At 37.6% G+C, this 21,842-nt stretch overlaps 1 protein-coding gene across 2 annotated transcripts in view; it reads right to left on the bottom strand.

The window, feature by feature from the left end:
* Positions 1 to 21,842, bottom strand: part of Fim (plastin-2 fimbrin) — a 118,930-nt gene that overhangs the window by 16,505 nt on the left and 80,583 nt on the right. For both annotated transcript variants that reach the window (XM_083117324.1, XM_083117323.1), the window contains 4 exons: positions 20,613 to 20,820; positions 18,060 to 18,214; positions 9,488 to 9,593; positions 5,888 to 6,101 (listed from right to left, as the gene is read on the bottom strand). In XM_083117324.1, the coding sequence (XP_082973450.1) occupies positions 5,888 to 6,101; positions 9,488 to 9,593; positions 18,060 to 18,214; positions 20,613 to 20,820 (683 nt within the window). The remainder of the gene's footprint in view (positions 1 to 5,887; positions 6,102 to 9,487; positions 9,594 to 18,059; positions 18,215 to 20,612; positions 20,821 to 21,842) is intronic.

Here is a 21,842-nt window from a genome sequence, read left to right as displayed (position 1 = left end):
CTTTTGGGTGCCTTCAGCAAAGAGCACATCTCACATTCCAACACTTTTTGTTACTAATTACTAGACCTCGGATTTTAGGTTTTTAACCTATTTTTTTCCTTTGTAGGTAAATAAGAAATTACAAGTTGCATTAACGTTTAATTAAAAAACGCAACTGGTGAGGTTTTATAGTGCCTAAAATAACATGTTTTGCTTGTTAGAACCTATTTTAGATTTATGCACCTAAATCAAACCTTTTCTTAGGTTTTTCAGGATTTTTATATCACACAGAGGTATTTGCTCGGTTTGGTACTGAAAAAATTCATTGACTAACGTGTTTGGAACATATTTGGTCTAGGAATTAATTCGTGTGCCTGGATAAGAGATGGTGTAATGAGCATATCGTCCCACAGTTCCGTGTAGCCACACATGCATTGAAAACTCCTGTCAGCGCGCATCGTTCATAGTATAGGGCAGTTGATTGACGCGTCAACATCAGCATTTTGTAGTCAACTAAACATGGCGCAGTTCGTGCCAGATAAAGTGTTTTTGCGGGGTGTTCTGCTTCATTACTTTAACATGCATAAAAGTGCTACCGAAAGTCATCGTATTTTGGTGGAAGTGTATGGTGACCATGCGCTAGCTGAGTGAACATGTCAGAAGTGGTTTGCATGGTTTAGAAGTGGTGATTTCGGCCTGGAAGACCAAGAGCGACCTGGACAGCCAAAAAAATTTGAAGACGAAGAATTGAGAGCATTGCTCGATCAGGATTCGTGTCAAACGCAGGAAGAACTTGCAGAAGCATTAGGCCGTTGATCAAACAACAGTTTCCAAACGCCTCAAAGCCATGGGAATGATTCAAAAGATGTCACATTGGGTTCCACATGAATTGAAAGACAGACGTTGAAAGACGAAAAACAATTTGCGAATTGCTGCTTCAAAGACAGAAAAGAAAGGGGTTTTTGCATCGCACTGTTACTGGCGATGAGAAGTGGATCCATTACGAGAACCTGAAATGAAAAAGGCCTGAGTGAAGCCAGGTGAACCAGGTCCATCACAACCGAAATGAGATATTCACTGTGCAAAGGTTATGCTGTGATTATGGTGGGATATGAAAGGTGTGGTGTACTATGAGCTGCTGCAACTGGGTGAATCTATTAATGGAGAACGTTATCGACAACAATTAATGCGTTTGAAGCAAGCTCTGGCCAGGAAATGACCAGAATGGGAGAACAGACATGATAAACTTATTTTTCAACATGATAACACTCGCCCACATGTCGCAAAACCGGTCAAAACCTATTTAGAAAATGTCGGATGGGAAGTTTTACCCCACCCGCCGTATTCACCAGACGTTGCTCCTTCGGACTACTACTTGTTCGATTGCATGAATAACGATTTGATTGGACAGCGGTTCACTTCTTCAGAAGATATCGAAAAATGGGTCTCTGACTGGATCGCTTCAAAGGATGAGGACTTCTTTCGCCACGGAATCCGTAACTTGCCTGACAGATGGGCGAAAGTGGTGGCTTGCGATGGACAGTATTTTTCTTAAGGTATTTACGTATTTTGTGTTTGAACTACAGCTTCAATTTGTGTGTAACAACCGCACGAATTAATTCCTAGACCAAATACTTTCAGTCGATTTCCCTCCCTCCTAAATCCATAATGTTTCTTAAAACTCTAAACAAAGTAAATTGTCTGGTGCCATTGTTAGCCTACTTGCACAGTTCAAAGTACAAACTTGTGATCCATGTGGTCTTGCTCACTTTAGCGTCAGTTTGGTACTTTCTGGCATTCACGCCTTGCAAAGTAACATTTCAGGATTCGAATTTGCCTCACTGACTATGTTTGTGTTGAAAGATCATTTTCAGCATTTAAGATGATCCACACAGACAAAAGGCAGAGTTTGACTGTGGATAACATGAAAGAGATTGTTATGTATTCAGGGTGGTCACTCTAGGATAAAATTCAACTATAATTCCCAGTTTTCAAGGCGAACTTTCAAAAAATTCAAGAGTACAAGCAGATGTTTTTCAATCTTTCATATTACTGCCTCTCACCAACCACACACATACAAATATATTAACAATATAAAGGGTCTGTGCAATTCCTATGTATTCAATAATTCTAATTCAATTATACAGTATACACATTTAAAATATTTAATATTTCATTTATGGTGCAGAGTTTACATTTGCCATTTCACATACTCAGACTAAAAATTAGGGATGGGACCGATTAATCATACTCTATTGGTATCAGCCAATATAGGCATATCGGTGAAATTACAGATTATTTTACCGACCCGATATATCTATAAATATCTTATAATTTAGTGCAAAATTTTGCCACTTTGTTGTAATTTTTGTGGATAATCTTCATGCCCTACTTTCTAAAGAAAAGTAAATGTCTAAATATGCAACTTCTCTTGCACTGCAGTCACCTCAAAACACACATTTATTAAGGAGATCAATAAACATTTCAGGTTGTTCAAGGACCATTTCTAATTTTATATAGGATCGGTAGAATATCGGTTATCGGTATCAGTAAATTTTATATCTGTATCGACCAACATTTCATATCGGCCCATACCTACTAAAATACATCTATAAACACAAGTCACAAATGTGAAAAACTTGCCTCAGGGCATTAATAAATATGTATAAATTCAATGGGATCTGGATTAATGAAAGTGGAATTTTCACGTAATGGGAGAAAAATTCATGCAGAATTCCCTGAATTCAAAAGAATTCCCAGTGAGTTGCCACCCAGGTATTGTGCAGCAAATTATTCATGCGTAATTGATTCTTCATATCAACAAAGTAACTTTTGCTAACAACACAAGTATAGTATTACAATAATTTGTAAATAATTTTGAAAATGATGTATGCAAATGAAAATCTGGTTAGAAAATTAATAATTGGTTGTTAATATAGGCCTACCTATTAATATTTCTTACAGTTCTCTTTAACGATTATACCTAATCAGTATTTTTCAGAAATGTTGAACCCTTTTTTTTTTAGCTACTTCAAGATTTTTAGAGCCTAATTTAAGATTTTTAGAACATTTTAGAATTTTTAGAACCTACTTTAGGAACCTAAAAGCACACTATTTAGGACCTAAAAATCTGAGGTCTACTAATTACACAGACGACCAGACTCATGGTGTCACACATTAATTTAACATCATTTTGGCAAAATAAATTTCCTAACTTTTGCAAAACAACATTCTATTCAAGATTGCAAATAATAAATAAATAAACAAACAAAAATATTAATAAACTATTGTTACATCTCTGAAAACTCTTCCTACACCCAGGGCTTGCTGGGTTTAATTAACCTTTACCTCCCTGACTAGAAATTTCAACTGCCACATGTATGTATACTTTTTAATGCCAGATGGTCGATATTTCGACCAGCACAATTAAAGTGCCATTTCTTGAAAACTATACACTATATCAGTTCTGTCTTTTTTTATCTTTAGTATATATATGAAGGTATGATATACTCAAATATATACAAAATAATATATCCATTTTTACTACTATTAACAAGCGAAGTTTAAAAAAGTCCATTGTTTCCCTTTGTTGCCACCGTATTATTATGGGATAAATTTCTAAAGGTGGCTGTATATTCAAAACTACTGCATCTTTTTTAAAAAATAAATTCTACAAGCAAGAATGAGTAAAAAGCAACATTTTAAGTAATGTCCAACATTTAAGGATTCAGGGGGACGTGAGGGCAAAGGCCCAATTATTGAAATTTGCCCTGACCATGTGTTAACACACGGCAGCAATTGACAAGAGATTTCTTGAAATCTATAAAATATATTTAAGTTCTGTCTTTTTGGCTCATTAGTCTACGCCTAAAGGTATTATATACTTGAATTACAAAACAATACATCCATTGTTACTATTATTAACAAACATCGTTTGGAAAAGCCCTTTGTTTCCCTTTTGTTACTATGGGATAAATTGAAGATAAAGGACTGTAACTCCTCAACCACTGCATCTTTTTGAGCAATTTAAGTTCTAAATGTAAGAATGAGTAAAAATCAACATATTAAGTAAGTAAAAATCAACATATTAAGTAAGTAAAAATCAACATTTTAAGTAACATCCGACAATAAAGGGTCCAGGAGGGAAGTGGAGGCAAAGTTCAAAGTTCGAAATTTTCCATAATTATGCAAACTTTTCAGACCCCGTAATTGCCGGTATTATTAAAAGTTGTGGCACGTGCATTACATATCAGAGTGGTCTTTTGTCATGTTTCCCTCGAAATTCGATTTATCCATAGGGCTGACACAAAAAGTGAAATTCCAGATATTGTCACGAAGCTGGCTACACTGCTGCATAATGTTTCTATTTTTTCCTCAAGAAGTATCTGTCTGATTTCAACGAAACTTTGCACAATTGTAGAAATTTACCACTGCTACATGCCACATTCTTTTCATTCACTTTGGTCTATTGAGGGGAGCACAGGGATGTGTTGCTATGTCATTTTTTTAAAAAGAATCAACTTTCTTCTTCTTCATTTAACACTAATTATTGGGAGGCACAATGTATAAATTTTACCTCCGCTAAAATTGCTATCTTTTCGAAAGAAAACAAAACCAATTTCATCTGTCTATGTCAATTAGTTACAATATTTTTTGTACTTTGCAGCAAGTTTGAAAAGCCTGCACTTGAAATGGCTCCAACATAAATGAAAATACAGGCACATGAGAGATCCAGCAGATAAAGGTTAATAGTCTCAGTTCCTATATTTAACACTTTATTAACTGTAATTCACTCAACTAGAAACTAGTTAGCACTCGTGACTCAACACGTTTAAAGGACACTTCCACTACGAATCTTACAATGCACATGCCTTGCAGAGTCAAATCCCTCATTTAAATTCCAGCTGCTATTTTCAGCAGATTAGAAAACGGTAAATAATCACAAGATTACCCAACAATAAGTCTTGTGAAAAACACAAACTTAGACTTATGTCATCTTTCTATCTTGTTACCGATAATATCCTATCTTCCTCATTCTTAATAACCCATTTATTTTAGTGGAGTTGCCAACCTCGCACAGAAAATTATACAATGAATGAATAACATTGGGCCAAACGAACATGTACATATATTAAACAAGGAAATAATAAATCTTTTGCTATGACATAATTTGGGATCATTGCACTATACACACATTTTATATAGAATATCTCCCATTAAGAAGTCTGTTCAAGGAAAAAGGCATCTATTTTGATTCCCAAATCCTGGCAAGTACAAAAATATTTGATTGCATTTTTTGGAGGATTGTAAGTCCCGGTCGAACTTGCATTTTGTGCTTACAATTTCTACATAGAACGTCTGAGTGTGCCAGCTATAAGGTAATGGTAGAATCCCGATTTTACAATTTCCCACAATTATATCTTGATGGTTCCAACATAGCAAAATGTTATAAAATTTTCCTTGATTTTACATTTTTCAGCTTTGTCACTGTATACAGCTTTACGTTGTGAGACACTAGTTTTAGGACTGGTACTATAAAAATAATTTATGTGAAAGAAATGACACTTTAGCCTTTGACATACATTCCTTCTAACTGTACACACTGATTTGCACTTCTATGTGCCAAATTATAAGGTAGCTCTTTCCTTGTTTATCAACAACACATGCTGCCAAAATAAACTTCTACACAAACCTTCACTAACACATTCAGATTCTTCATCATGATTCAAAAATCTCTTTCTGACCTGTGTGTGTGAAGTACATCATCCATATCTATTTTGAAATTGATCTTATTTTATGCTTTGAAGACTCAAGTATCATCTCATGAATCTTTCAGGCAGTTTAAATTTTTTGGTAGAACAATTGCAAAATATCAAAATATATGGTAATATGTAACATTTATACTAACTCTTTTCCTCCCTAGTTTCTTCTATATTCTCCAAGCCTTCTAGTCCTTCCTCAGGCTGGTCTAAACCAGGATGATTGTTAAAAAGATTAGCCACAAAAGCTAAGTTCAATTTATATATGCCATTAATAACATCGCTTGGAGTTATGAAACTTCGGCAACCCAATTTGCTAGCTTGTTGCAGCATAACTTCTGCTCTCTGTAATAAGTTTTGCTCCTGAAATGAAAATTATGCAACAATAACATTACTTCTGAAGGATGCACACACAATAAAATATTAACAAAATCTGCAAAGGTCCAAACATTTCCAATCATAATGCAAACTGCAACCTTTTGAAAACTGTATGCAAATATCCCAAAGTGTGTTTAAAATTAAATTAATTAATATAAAAAAGTGCTCCCCTGTGCATAGCACCATGCCATGAAGGCATATAGGGGTTGTGGGGGATGATTACGCTTTTTACGCAGTAACTGAACCAACCACTCTAGTTTCACTTAAATAAGCACCAGCTTCTTGTTATTATATGCTCGCAAATTCAGTGTCTCAGCTAGAGATGGTTGGAAAATGTAAATTTTAAAAATAGAAAATGTACTGCCTCTATTTCAGTGACAGTTGGCAACATGAACACAGCACAGCAAATTAGTCTGATTCTGGGGAAACTTCACATCAAATCAAAAAGAGCATCAGATGAATATTCGAAATTATAATCCTGCCAGCATCAATAAATATTGCATGTTAGTTGGAATGGTGTGTGAATTCTCCTGTGAACATCCGTAAATTAAAAATTTATGATGGGAGTGGAACTAGTCTCCAAGAGTTGGAGTTGATAGAACACTTTGTCAATTAGGTTCAATGTTAATTTTTGGAGTTAAGTCATTTTTACAAATGTGAGAGCTTTCAACATACCCTTCACCTTCACCTTTCCCCCCCCCCCCACCACTCACAGTTTTCGACAAGCCTGGCGATAGAACCACATACATAAATTTATTTTGTGGCACTGTCAACACTTATTTTTCTGGACCTGGCAACACTGCAAGCCCCACGCTATCGCTTTGTTGTTGTCACCAAGTTCTACACCTTTTCTCTACTCCTGAACATGTGACATGCCGTCACGAAAGTTTGAAGTTTTTCTGCATCTGGTGAGTGTTTCCTCTCTCCTCTTTAACTTTTTATTTAGCCCTTGTGGCCCTCCATCTTTATATTATATAACGGGTGTCCCACTAGCTTTCGAACCCGAAAAAAACATTATAATTTCCGAAAATTTCAGAATTTTCGCTAACTTTGTAGCATCTTCGGTGTGAGAAGAAAGAGTTTACTTTCTCAATCTTTGATTTGTGTGTGTGTGTGTGTGTGTGTATACATACATACATACACACACACACACACACACACATATATATATATATATATATATATATATATATATATTGGATAAAAGCAAGGAGGGCCAAAAGGGCTAAGTAAAAATCAAAGAAGGTAAAAGGAAACACTCACCGGACAGTAGAAAAATTCAAAATTTTCGCTAATTTCATAGCATCATCGGTGTGAGGAGAAATAGATGGAACCGGAAGTTGGGGCCCTGCAGAGTTGCCAGGTCCCCATTGAAGAAGAAGCGGTGCGTAGAACGAAAAAAACACTGTTTCGTCACCAGGCTCGTCGTAAACTGTGAGTGTGTAGGATGACTTGGGAGGGGGGGCGGGAGGGTGGGTGAGGGTTGGGCATTAAGGCTCGTCGTAAACTGTGTGTGTAGGATGAGTTGGGAGGATGGGTGAGGGTTGGGCATTACTGGGTGGCCTTGTTCAGGCCAGGTGGAGTGGTTGCACTCATGGCCGATATATAGGCCCTCTCCCATCTTTTGCGAACAGAGGTGTTGGCTGGTTGAGTTAGGAGATGGATGATCGCTACCCGGAAGCAGTCGTTGAAACTGATGTTGTGGTGTGGACGGCGACAGTGAAGTCCAGGTTGTGGGTGGAGGAGCGGTGGTTATTGATGCGGAGGTTGAGGGCCGTTGATGTTTCCCCCAGGTAAAAATCACCACAGATGTTGCAGGTGAGGATGTAGATAAGGTTTGAGGCATGGCAGGTCCCTTTGGGATGGAGGGTAAATTTGCCAGTGGCTGTGTGCACCTGGAGGGTATGAGAAGTGATGAGGATGGGGCAGGTCTTGCACCTGGGGCGGTTGCATTTATGGGCAGGGGGGTGTTGGATGTGTGGTGAAGGAGTGTTGTGGACCAGGATGTTTTGGAGGTTGGGGGGGCATTTGAAAACTACTCTGGGTTTGTCGGGAAATATGTTTTTGGTTTCGGGATCACTGTGGAGAATTGGGAGAAGAGAGTGCAGTGTGTGCCTGATTTTGTTGAGGTGGGGATGGTATTGGGTGATGAGTGCAGGTGGGTTGGTGGCAGCAGGTTTCTTGGTGGTGGTGGTATGTGAGGCAGCTCGCGATATTTGCTTGGTGACCAGGATGGAGGGATATCCACGGTTAACCAGGGCCTGGTGTAGGCGGAGGTTATAATTCTGGCGGGAGGTGGGTGAAGTGTTCAGGCGCTGTCCCCTGAGGGCCAGAGAGAATGGAATGGCTTTTTTGGTGTGGAACGGGTGGGAGCTGGAGAAGTGTAGGTATTGCATGTGGTTGGTGGGTTTTATGTGGATGGAGGTAGTCAGGTGTCCTCCCTCGATGTGCACGTCCACATCCAGGAAGGTGATCTGGTTGGGGGAGTGCGTCCAGGTGAATTTGAGGGAATGGAAGTGGTTAAGTTGGTCCAGGAAAGCTGACAAGGATGGTTCTCCATGTGTCCAGAGCATGAAGATGTCGTCGATGAAGTGGAGCCAGAGGAGGGGTTGGAGGGGTTGGGTAACCAAAAACTCTTGCTCAAGTTTGCCCATGAAGAGGTTTGCATAGGATGGGGCCATTCTGGTACCCATGGCTGTACCTCGGATCTGTAGGAAATTTTGGTTTTCAAAGGTGAAGTTGTTACAAGTGAGGACAAGGTGGGCTAGGTGGGTCAGGAAGTTGGTGCTGGGGTTGTGAGGTTTGGGTCTGCTATTGAGATAGATTATATTATATTATATTATATGTCTATGTTTATGTATATGTGTGTGTAAAGGAGACAGGAGGGAGAGATGTTGAGAAAAGGTGTGTATGCGCGTAAATGTAATATTATGATACTACCTTCTGTAATTGGAAACTTGTCTCTGTGGAAGGTACATAAATAAAAATAAAATTAGAGAGAACTGTGTGTTGGTGTGGCATTCAGATTTAATTACTTTACAAAGCTTTTTTAACTCTCTAGGATAATTATCAGGAGGATGCTATGTTGAACTGATGAAATAGGTGGTGGAACAAATCCATGTTTTACCTAGGAATCAAACCTAGGACCCCTGGCATTGTGGCACAAATTGCTGACCCCTCTGCCAGAATACAGCATGCAAGGCACCAAGTAGAGGACTGACATGCAACTATGGCTCCTCATGCTCACAAATTCGAATACCAAAATGAGAAACCCACATACACAAACTTTTCTGTATTTTGTCAGTTTATTGTAGTTTTCTACCAGATTATGCATGAAAGATCAAACAGGCACATTTTTCAGTCATACATACCATCAATGCTTCTGTTGTTACATTGGCATCTGTGGGTGCAATCTGCTTGAGTAGATGAGAATATATTTCAGAATCCTGAATATCAGTAGTGAAATTGCCACAGCGCCTGTAATTTTAGATGGAATAACAATATCTTATAATTATACAATTAAACAATGTTAGTACAATCTTTAATATTGTAGTTTCTTGAAACCTTAAACAATTTCTTACTTTAACAATTTACAGTGATACAAATTCTGATGAATTTGCAGATAAATTTTTTTTGAGCAATTCACATGTTAATATTTAACAGATATTCCATCATGATTATTTAACAGCTAAATGCTGTAAAAATTCTGCTCATGCATTATGCAAGGATCATTCAAGGTTCACTAGGCATTTTATTTCTAGAGAGGAAATGGAGTGTCCAGCAAGCACCGGACTATGTCGGTTTTTAAAATAATTTCCCACGTGCATCCAGACACCACTGAAATCATTATGGAAGCTCGTTGGGCTGCTGCCAAACCCACTGCAAGACATCTGTCTTGAATTTCTTCCCTCCCAGATGCTCTTTCAACCTCCATCATCCGCATCCTCATAGTAGCACAAATGTCTCTTGTGTGGCATTCTGTGCCACCCTATCAAAACCAATGTTATTTACATAAGTTTTGATGCAAATCAATGTTGAATTAAACTAGTACTTACTGGAAATCAGGCGAAATATACAGGGTTACCTCAAATTCTACCTATTCCTTTGAAGGCATGATAATACAGCAAATTTGCAACAAAGTTAACACTAAAGTGCCTTATACCAAGGGCATCCATTTTCGAGATATTCCACATTTATTGATTATGTTGAAAAACTCCCGATTTCCAGGTTCAAAATTAAAATAAGAAAAAAGTTATGATCGAATTCAGCTTGTTTTAATCTGTATGTCATGACAACACGTTGACAATGTTTTATGAACAGTAAAACAATCAAAAGCGCCAAAAACATTTTCAAAGAGCAGGTCAAAACTTACTCGATGTTTAAACTTTCAATTAAGTTGCTTACCAAAAAACAGCAAATATCTCAAAATATCAATAAGACACCAAGTGTACAAACTACTAGAAAAACTTGCTTGTTTTATCAGCTGTCCGATGACATATTATAATGTTCAACGAAAATTTAAAAAAACTGGAAAAAAGTTCAATAACAACGGAACAGGTAGAGTGCAACTATGAAGTGGAAATTGTAAGAACAATTAAATAAAAGAAAGTTTGTATGTAATAATGGATTTAGTTCACAAGTCTTTCTCAAGATGTTCTCCTCTATGTCGAATACACGCCCTAACCAGTTTCCTTACTTCTGTTTTAGTTACTCTTTAAGTGAAAGAGCGTCGCATTTCTTCAGTCGCATTAACGATTCTTTGTTTGCAATTTTCCACAAAAAGCACTGGTGTTGCGTAAACTAAGGCCTACAATGTGCACCCACACATCAAAATCGACAGGAAACAGGTCTGGACACCTTGCAGGCCACCGGATTAGCCCTACCCTACAGATCCAACTCCTTGGAAAAGTTGGTTCCAGCCACTGCCGTACGGTAACTCGATAGTGCGCTGGACAGCCGTAGTTCTGGAATATCATTTGTAGTCTTGTTGCGAGAGGGATGTAATTCTTCCGAAATTCTAAATGTTTAAAGTTCTAGGTAGAAAGTAGGGCTCAATCAAATAGTTGTCAATTTGATTTTGATTTGAAATTAAAATTTTGGGAGCGTCAGCACTTAGGCTATTTTACTCCCGTCACATGATACGGGGGCCAGCCCCTATCATTACAAATAACAACTCTAACGTTGCATAATTAAAATCATAAAATGTTAAAATATTAAAATGTTCTGACTTTCGTTAAAAGCCGAGGCTGCAAAGAACACTCAGCACAAATAAGGACAAAACACAGGACAACACAAACAAAATTATACTGGCCATGGGGCCAGTCGCCAGAGCCTTGTTAGTCTTCAGTCCAGGGTGTACTAACGTGGAAGTGAGGTTGACATTTGGGTGTACTATGTGGAAGGTCACCCCTTACACCCCAATAGTTGTCAATTACTCCCATCCATAAATTCAGAGAAAAAAGTCTTTCTGAACCTGATGGTTTCACTTTCTGCTTTTGGTGCATGAAAATGGAGATTGTAGTAGTTGATAATACTATGGAGTCACCGTACGGCAGTGTCTGGATGCAACTTTTCCAAGGAGTTGGATCAGTAGAGCAGGGCCAACCCCGTGGCCTGCAAGGTGTCCAGACTTGTTTGCTGTCGATTTTGATGTGTGGGGGCATATGAAGGCCTTAGTTTACGCAACACCAGTGCTTTCCATGGAAAATCTCAAATAAAAAATCGTCGATGCGACTGAGAAATTCAATGCTCTTTCACTTCATTTTGAACAACATACAATCATTTTATTGTTCATTTCTCTTTCACATTCACGGCTGGCGTGCTACAATTTAGGGTAGGAAACATTCCCGCATGAGGTACGGAGTGCCGCCTAACACTTCAGAGGTGTGCAAGCAAATTAAAGGATGCCAGAAAAAAGGCACAAATGCATCTACGTTTTAATGAGAATAGTGTAGATAGTAGTGCTTTTCCTTCCATTATTGAGCAGGTAAGCGAAATAATTCAAAATTTTAAAAGAGGTGGCACTGTGCCGCGTGAGTTACGGAGGTTTAAGGAGGGTTATGGGTCCAAACAATGATAATCAGTGGGGACTAAATCCAGACTATGAGAGGAATGGGGCAAAACCTCCCAGTGAATTTCAGTCAAGATTTGTTGCTGTTAAATTGGCTGTGTGGAGGCTGGGCATTGTCATGGAGAAGAATGACATTTCCAAGTAACATCCCAGGTCTTTTAATTGTGAATGAAATTTCGTTAGGCATGCGTCATCAATGTGCAGTAATACTGGGCTTTAAGTGTGACCCTTTCTTTAAAAGTGATGCTGTACTACAAAAATTCACCACCTTAGGCTCAAAATTGATTTAGGAGATCTTCATACATTGTCATGCATGTTCACTTCTGATCAAATGTCAGCTGTCAGGGAATCCATCTTGCACAGGCTTTGCGGAAGATATAATGCTTGTGGATGATGTCTCTACATTGAAGACACTGATATTACCATTGGCCGCAATGTCCTGTACTGTTACTGGTTCTCAAGGATCACTTGATTAACATGTGTGATATTGACTGGTGTGACTGCAATCAGACATATGTGTCAATAAGATTCATCTCGAATCAACTCCCATCCTTCACTGAACTGTTGACACCATTTGTACACTTGCCCACGATACCATTTGTTTCATGTACTGTGCTTGCAATCTTTTCAAAATCTCAGCAAGTTTAATGTTCTCTTTGGCTTGATGGCATGCTTACTGCATCTGGAGAATATGCACCAAATACATCATGCACTGGATACTCATGAAGGATTACATTATGTCCTCTGCATGTTTAATAATGCTTCAGTTATTCATCAATTTCTTATGTCTCCAAAGTCTGTCAACCTTGAACAAGCTTTGCATCTTTAGATATTTTACATTGGCACAGAAACAGTTTTCACACACTTACAACAAGAATAACATTGTGGGATTTGGAATCATTACAAGAAAACAAAATCTTAAAAGCACACTTGTAAGTTTTGTACAGAGAGCTGTACAACACTCTACTGGATTAAACTTGCCAAAACTATATCACTATGTATTCTAAAATCAAAATTTTGAAAGTAAGACATTGAATATTGGAATTGGTTTATATGTTGGGAATTTTACTGATTCCAATACTCATACATTGCCACATTTCAAGACAAAATAGGACATTAATAAAAACAAAGTTTTGAAAAATTATCGTAGGGTTTCAGTTGACAGATTGCAGCATGGCCAACCACTGATACAAAAATAAATATTTCTCTAGAATATTCATTTAATATTAATATCCACAAAATGTTTGATCTGCAAACAAGCTTGATATGAAAATAGTAATAAAAAAAAGGTAAATAAAGATGCCTTTAGCTTACATATTCAGTTAATTCTTTGAGCTTTTAAATGTTTCAGATTTATTGACGAGAAAAATGTAAATCTGGTGAACATGCACAAGCCTAATATGTGTAACGAATAGATGTAACACACACACATTGGTGAAAGTTACAATGAATCCAAATTTTTGGCTTTGTTGAAATACAAGAGTCTGATTGATACTTTTTAAAAAACAAACAAAACAAATCTGCTTTCTAATTGAATGATCTGAAAGTCAATAGAGGATGCTAATATTACATATTGTTTCAGAAACCATGGTAAAAAAGCTCTTGTGAAGAATATTTTTTTTAAAGTTTTTAGATTATAGAAATGCATTAGATGATAGAAGGGTTGGAATTAAAGATTCTGAAAAAACACTTCCAAGCTTCAATATAGTACTCATATAGTGAAATCTTGATTTAAAATTTTTCAGTAAAATGCAGTAAAATTTTACAATGTTTTGCTCTATTGTGATCATGAAGATAAAATGTAGGGATGGTATGTAAAATCCAGAACATAAAATCTGGGTTCTACTGTATACACATACGTGGGTTAAGTCATAAGTCATGGGAACTATTTTTTTTCTCGCGAACAAGGGAAACACAAAAATCTAAGATATATGTTTGAAAGTGTATGGAATGTACTTTCGAAAGAAGCCACCAAATGGTGTATGTGAACAACGGTGGGGTAGTAAGCACGCACCCAAGTTTAGTCGGTGAGTGACAGCGTTCGAAAATGGAGGTCATGAAGCAGCGAGCAACGTTTGTATGTTAAAATAGCAGTTCTCTGCAGCAGAAATGCCATACAGAGCTACGGAAAGCACTGGGTGTGCATGCCATGCCCTATCGAACAGTGGTGAGGGGGGTGGAGACCTTCAAATGGAGCAGAGTGTCAACTGCTGATCTGCCTTGCAGTGGGCATCTGGTGTCCAAGGACAAAGACGTACGGGTGATGGTGATTGAACAGGGTTTACATGAGGACAGGCACTGGACCGTGGCAGAATTACACTGCATACAGGAATACCAACATCGACAGTTCGTCGCATTTTACACAAGGACCTACAGATGCAGCAACTTGGTGCAAAGTGGGTGCCACATCACTTAACGGACGTACAGAAGTGGACTCGCTACGAAACATGTCGCATCAATCTGGTCAGGTTTCAGAATGAAGGACATGCCATGTTGAATCACATCATTGCAGTCGATGAAACATTGCATATGAACCCAAACTCAAGAGACTGTCAAGTGAATGGCATCATCCTGGGTCACCACAGAAACGTAAGTTTCGACAAAATCAGTTGCTCACAAAAGTTATGGTCATTCTGGCATAGAACTGTCAAGGTGTTCTTGTGTGCCATCCAGTGCATGAGGGGCACACTGTGAATGCAGCATAATACGCTTCATTTTTGGTTGTCACAATTGCACCGTGCACTACGGACCAAACGTCCAGAAGTTTTGGACAATGCCATTATCCTACATGATAACATGACAGCTCACACGGCGGACATTGTTAGGTGTCGCTTACAGCAGTGGGGATGGGAGGTTCTTCCACACCCACCTTATTCTCCTGATCTAAGCCCATGTGACTATGATCTCATCCCCAAAGTGAGAAGAAGCCATTGCATGGGAAACTGTTTGCCAACAAAGAAGAGATTGTAACAGTATTACGGTGAGAGGTGGCACACGTTAGCTCTGCACATGCAACGGATGGTATTCAGTGCCTGCCCCATCGCTCGCAACAAACAGTGGATAACCTGGGTGAATAATTTGAAGGTTGTTAAACAGTGTAGTCTTGTGTACTTGTTGTTCATGCCATAATAAAACACTGTTGTCCAATGTCCTGTGTTCTGCCTCTTCCCTACGAGAGTCTCCAGCATCCAGACTTCATCTGGTGGCTTCACTCGAAGGTACATTCCATACACTTTCAAACGTATATCTTAGATTTTTCGTGTTGTCTCCTGTTCGCGAGAAAAAAAAAATAGTTGCCATGACTTATGACTTTACCCTCATACATATATTATTGGTTGGTGGTGGTGTATGAAACGTCTTCCTAAATACCTGTATCTACAACTACAGACTTTCTCTAATAAAATGTTTTGACTTGTAGCAGAGTCCTATCTGAAGGAATCCTAATAATGAAAACATTTTTATCTTGAGGTTAAAAACAGTTAAATCTGAACAGGCACATTTCTTTTAACAATATGCCCAGAAGATGAAACCTTAGAAGCAAATGCACATACATATCTTTTCACTGGACATGCTCTAAACTTTCTGTACAAGCCTTCTGATTATGCTTAAAAGTTGTTGGTATTTGAGTATGGTAAATAAAATCTGTTTTACGTTAACCACAATGTGATAACAATTCTTATTGTGGATTCCACTTTCTATATCAGGGAGTGCCTTTACAACCTCATGGAATAAAGCTAATTTTACAGGGTGATATTTCTCAGTTTTCAAAATTAACAGATGACAAACAAAAGGCACTACAAATGTGCTGAACACTGTCAAACTTCACCCGTGCTCTAATGCACCTCACCATGAATGGTTGCTAACTTTAGTCAACCGTAAACAAAAAAGAAAAACATGGAACAGTTAAAAACCTGACCCAAGAAATTTGTATTTCTGACCCCATAGGTGTGACAATTTTCGTTGGTGGATATAGGTTGTCCCGAAATATACTTAAGAACAGGGCTCGAAAAATCCCAGTTGCCAGGTCACCATGGCGACTAAAAATTTCAGCCTGGCGACTGTGATCTTTTGCTGTAATATGTATGAAATTTTGATGATTCTAAGTTCAACTTGCAGTTAGCAAGTCATTATTTTTTTTTTTTATCAACGTTGTGAACATTCCATAGAGTCAGTAACAATTTGTTACCCTTTGTCTTCTATTTCCTGCTTTCTCAAATAATTTAGCGATGTTTTGAATACCATGATGCTCAGCATCTTATACAGTGTGTTTCAAAAGTTGCACAACCCAAACTTTGGAAATGTATATCATGAAAACCGTAAGAGATATTTACACCAGGTTTTCTGCATTATAAAGCCTCATCGATTGAGATATTTTTCAATGCTTAAAATTATCAGTTCAATCTATACAGAATATTATATAAATTAATAACTGACAGAAAGCAGCATTCAATTTTTTCCAGAAATGAACTTCTGAGTAAGAAAAATATGTAAGAAATTATTGAAGGGTCATAATTAGACATTTGATGACTGATACCATGTCAGTCTGTCATTTGCGACCAATATTGGTCATCAGCAACATTTGATGAATTTTTGACTGGCGATTTTATGGGTTGAGTGAAAAGTGCCATTTTTTTGACATATCTCCGTATATGGCAACACTAACAGGTCGAAATATTGCCAAGAGTCCCATGCAGCAATTGTCTATACATTTACGTGAAAAATTGTAAATCAAGATTTTGTGCCGAAATTGGACTCTTGAGAGAATCCTAGGCTGCTCATGGTTACATTGAATTCTCTTCACTCACTTTTGCCGCTACTGTGCCTGTGTTAAAAATTGATTCAGCATGGCATATTCATTGGAGCAGTGCGTGTGCATTGCTGAAGAGTATTTTACTACTCATTCTTACACTCATGTGCAAGATGTTTTCCAATAAAAATGCCCTGCTCCTGCTGTACCTCACAAAGCAACTGTTTTACAACCAGTCAAACACCAACAAATGATCCCCTCAAATTTTTCAAGAGTTGGTATTTATTGTTGAAAATCAGTTCTCAGATGTTTTCAGCAAATTAACAATGTTTTTTTAAAAAAAATAATGTAATTGCTTTTATGTAGATAAATGCTAGCATAAATTTATGAACCCAGTTATACCCTACAGGATTAGTTTAGTGCAGAAAACCCGGTAAAAATATATCTTAACAATTTCTGATATAGATTTTCAAAGTTTGGATTGCGCGACTTTTGAAACATACTGTAGTATGCACAATTGCTAGTAGGTGGTTTCCTGGCGCCTGATTTTCAGAGCTAGCTTTGAGGTCAATTTTTCAAGCACTGCTTAAGAATAACACAAAATATTTAAGCCCACTTGATGCACTGACAGGCTAATTGGGTTGACTTACACTTCAAACCTGGATCTGAACCACTATGTAACGTGACTCCATTGGGGATCGAACAAGGTGACAGTATTCCATTATGCCAACAGGGAAGCTCTAAGAATAACGAAGTATGACCAAGTAATTAAGACAAATAGAAATTGTATTCAGAACATGTCTGAATCATCATTGCCAGGAATTTGCAGGTCAACATGTTCAACATGTTGGCACAAGGTGTGGATAACGTACAGATGTAGGTTTTCAATCCTTCCAAAATAACAATTCTGTTTCTTCACTAAGCCACTAAGGTGAAAATGTCTCTGCAAATGCCAACCTTCAACACATATTCTTTTCTGTTAGGGCTGGATGGGTCTGGTTCACATTTGGTTCAAACTTGGATCTGGTTTAAACTTGGTAGGTACACTGTGTAGTATTCATCTCACAAGCCACCAGTGGTAAGCATGGTCAATATGACATGCAATAAACAAAATCAATTTTCCTACCTGGCGACTCCAGCTCTTTGCAAATGATGGTTGACCCATCTCAGCAGTATGGCTTCAGGTGACATTTTCATCAAGTCCTCAATTCTTTCATTATCCAGTAACAAGGTTGCCAAACCAGGGCAATTCTCAAGTGTAATTTGATTGAAGAGACCAATCTATAGCAGAAAGAAAAATTCTCATTTTTTAAAAAAGTAAAAGCATCTAGTTACACATTACTTATGATCCATACAGACAGTAAATTAATTTGCATAATGAATTTAGGCATAACAAACATGCACAATTATAGTAATAACCTGTGGCTCTACAGCCCTGGAAGGGCCTTGGCCTATCTCCCAACTGCCAGTCTCCCTCTCCTTGGCCTATCTCCAGACTGCCAGCCCCTTGGCCTATCTCCAGACTGCCAGCTCCCTCCCCTTGGCCTATCTCCTGACTCAGAACATTGAACCCTCAGCCATTATAGATTTCCCAGACTGGGTTACGCTCCTCACTCGTAGCTCCCCAATTGCCTCACGATGGTGGGTTGCCACTGGTCCTATGCACAGGCCAACACAATTATAGTATTGAGTCCTAATATTATCCTTATCCTAACATGGATACATAAAAGTTGGAACGAAATCACTGTAATGTGCAAAACAAAATCCAACTTTGAATACAAGGTGACAAAGTTATTCAATTTTATTTACAAACACACACACACACCCATTATGTATCAAACTTTAACACGATGAAGTATAATGTTAAGTTCTATCTTCTTTATTACAGAGCCATTGCTATGGTATATACATGTTCAACATGCTCACTCCTTTCAAACTTATTTTATTACTGGCAGAGGGCAGGAACACTCTATAGTGAACCACAGGCAAAATGACTAACATTAATATGTAATATTATGTCATATTGAGAGCACCGAATCATAGGTACTGAAGTAAGACCGATATTATTGTATGCAACAGGCAACACTGAAAGAGGTGCCGATACTTTTCTGTACTGGCGGCAGCCTCTGTAAAGATCAGCGGCAGTTTTTTTTTCTTTCGCCAGCATTGTTGTTATGAATTTTTTCTTCTTTTGTTTCTTCAAGTGGTCTGTTTGTGGTTTTTGATAATTGCCTATAGCTTAATGAGTTATGTTTTTTCATTGTTGATAAACTATTTTCCATACTTGTTCTTCCTTACACTGGAGCAAAAATTTCAGCTGCTTTTAAGGTATCACCAGATCTTGCTTGGGAAATTATTTAATGCGAGTTGTAACATGAAGGGTAGTTTTCTTCTTAATACATTCTATGTATTTGTTTCACGTAACATGTCTATTAAACATACCATTTCAATCTTTTTCAAAACCTGTTAGGTAGAGGCCCAATGTTTACGAAGAAATTTTACAGTTCGTTGTTGGGGATAGTGTGACAGATTTTAAAGATGACACAGTTGCTGTGCTCTTCGCGGTTTGTCTTGGGGCAGACAGGAGGTATAATGTACTAATACTATCTATTTTGTACCTCCATTGGTTACATTGAAAAGGTTCAAAAATTGTGTTTTTAAGGGCAGGATGATTTTATTTTGTTTCAATAAGACTGCAATGGGTATCTGAATGTTTGCACTGTATGACCACTTTCTTGGAGTAGAAGACATATCATCATGGGGGGAGGGCAAGGGGTGGAAGGCAGCATCCCTATAAAATGAATGTCAATCTAAAGTTATATATTTCACATATATATTTTAATTTCAGTCAGTAATTTATGTTAATCAGTGGTGGTGATTAGGGATGCAGTTTACCCCCGCTTTTTGCTATTTTTGTCCCCGCACTATGGTAAACCTTACCTACCAAGGGAAAGTAGTCCTTGCTCCCCAGTTTTGAAAGGTTGCATGAGTGTCATTTTTTCCTTATTTTCAGAATTGCACCCCTAAATTTCTTCCTGCACCCCCTCAGCACCCCTAGATGAATAATCCTGGTGCCGCCACTGGATACAATAATATTTCATTTATCACTATGGAGCCACTGCAATAGGATGTTCACTTGCTACATTATAAGATGTATTTTGACATGCTCAAATATACTTCACAATTGATACAGAATGTCACAGATCAAATGACAATATAATCACTTCCTTACAGATTGTATGTGTATTTGGGCATACCATATACAGTGGAACCACGATTATATGTTTTTCAGACAAAGTCAAGTGGCAAAATGTATAATCCAGCAAAATGCAGTAGCGTTTTTCTTGATTTGGACCAGAAAAGTAAAATGAACAGGGTGATTCAAAAGTCTGTTAACACCCCCTACAAAATATAAAGGTTGAAATAATCATCATTGCATTTCTCATGAAATTCTAGCCTGATTTGATATATCACATCACCCCCTTCACATTTAAAAATTTTGAGTTGAATTCAATATGGCGGCCACCAATATGGCAGGCTTGTTTCTGTCATGATCATTTGTACCCAGACTAACTCATTTACATTTTATAGGGGGTGTTAAGGGACTTCTGAATCACCCTGCATAAAGCAGGGAATATAAAATCATGGTTGCACTGTATATATAACAGACATTACATACCCGGATAATCTGCCACAGCAATCCAAGTACCAGGTGCGGTTTCCCTTTTGCCAGGTCATGTGCATCTATGTTGACTACGTTACAGCCGATGGATTGTGCAGAATTCAGAGCCAAAGTCAAATTTTCATGTTTGGTGTAGAGAGTTAGATTCTTCTTATTGATGGCCCTCTCATCAATAGTATCAGGGCAAGAATGGTTGATTATTTTACTGGAAATAGACAAGCAGAGAGGTTACAATTACAGTCAGATGCACATATTTATGAATGGGGGAGGGGGGCTCAAATTGCACTTCTGCAAAGGTTCGATACCACTTGACTTCCACTCAGCTGATGATGCTAGGAACTATTCATGGAAAAGATTAATCAGTACTCTATTGGTAAAACTAGCGATAATTATTACCGATATGGTATGTGTATGAATAGCCTGTAATTTAGTGCAAAATTCTGCCATTTTGTTGTTACTTTTATGAATACAGACACATAACTCCTATGGCCTAGTTTTGTCTAAATACAAGAGTTTCTTTTTAAAAGGCAAAATAATTGCCATAACTGATCTGATATAAAATTCCAAGTGGTCCTTCAAGAACCTGAATAGTTCATTCACCTCCACAATATATGTGTGTTATCAGGTAATTGCAATGCAGAAGGAGAGGAATATGGATAGAAATTTACTTTAAAAAAATATAGATTAGATATATATATCCATAAAAATAACAAAATGGCAGAATATTGCACTAAAATATAAGACTGTTAAGCATTGTTTCCATACTTAATAACACACTAAAAATGCTGACCAATGCAGAAATTTATTAAAAAAACACAATATACACGTGACGTTTCAACCTCCTAGGAAGTTCTTCTTCAGACTCAAAACAAACTTTGAATCTGTTTGAATTGATTCAAAGTCCGTTTTAAGTCTGATGAAGACCTTCCTAGGAGATTGAAACGTCACGTGTATAGTTTTTTTTTTTTTTTTTTTTAATAAATTTCTGTCTTGGTCAGCATTTTTAGTGTGTTATTAAATTATAAGATATTTTCAGATCCATCACTAATTTTATTATTTCTTATTTAGAGGTCTACAATATTGAGTAATATTTGTGAATGATACCCTTGCAGCAAACTGTTCCATTAGTATGTCCAAGTTAACACCAAATAATAGGATGAATATAACTCCATAGAGCGCAAATTTCTTACAGCCTATCCTCACTGTATAATTTCACATTCCCAGGTA

The sequence above is a fragment of the Lepisma saccharinum genome, chromosome 2 (assembly GCF_977018435.1).
Source record: "Lepisma saccharinum chromosome 2, izLepSacc3.1, whole genome shotgun sequence".
Taxonomy (NCBI): domain Eukaryota; kingdom Metazoa; phylum Arthropoda; class Insecta; order Zygentoma; family Lepismatidae; genus Lepisma; species Lepisma saccharinum.
This window is presented reverse-complemented; position numbering and strand designations above follow the sequence as displayed.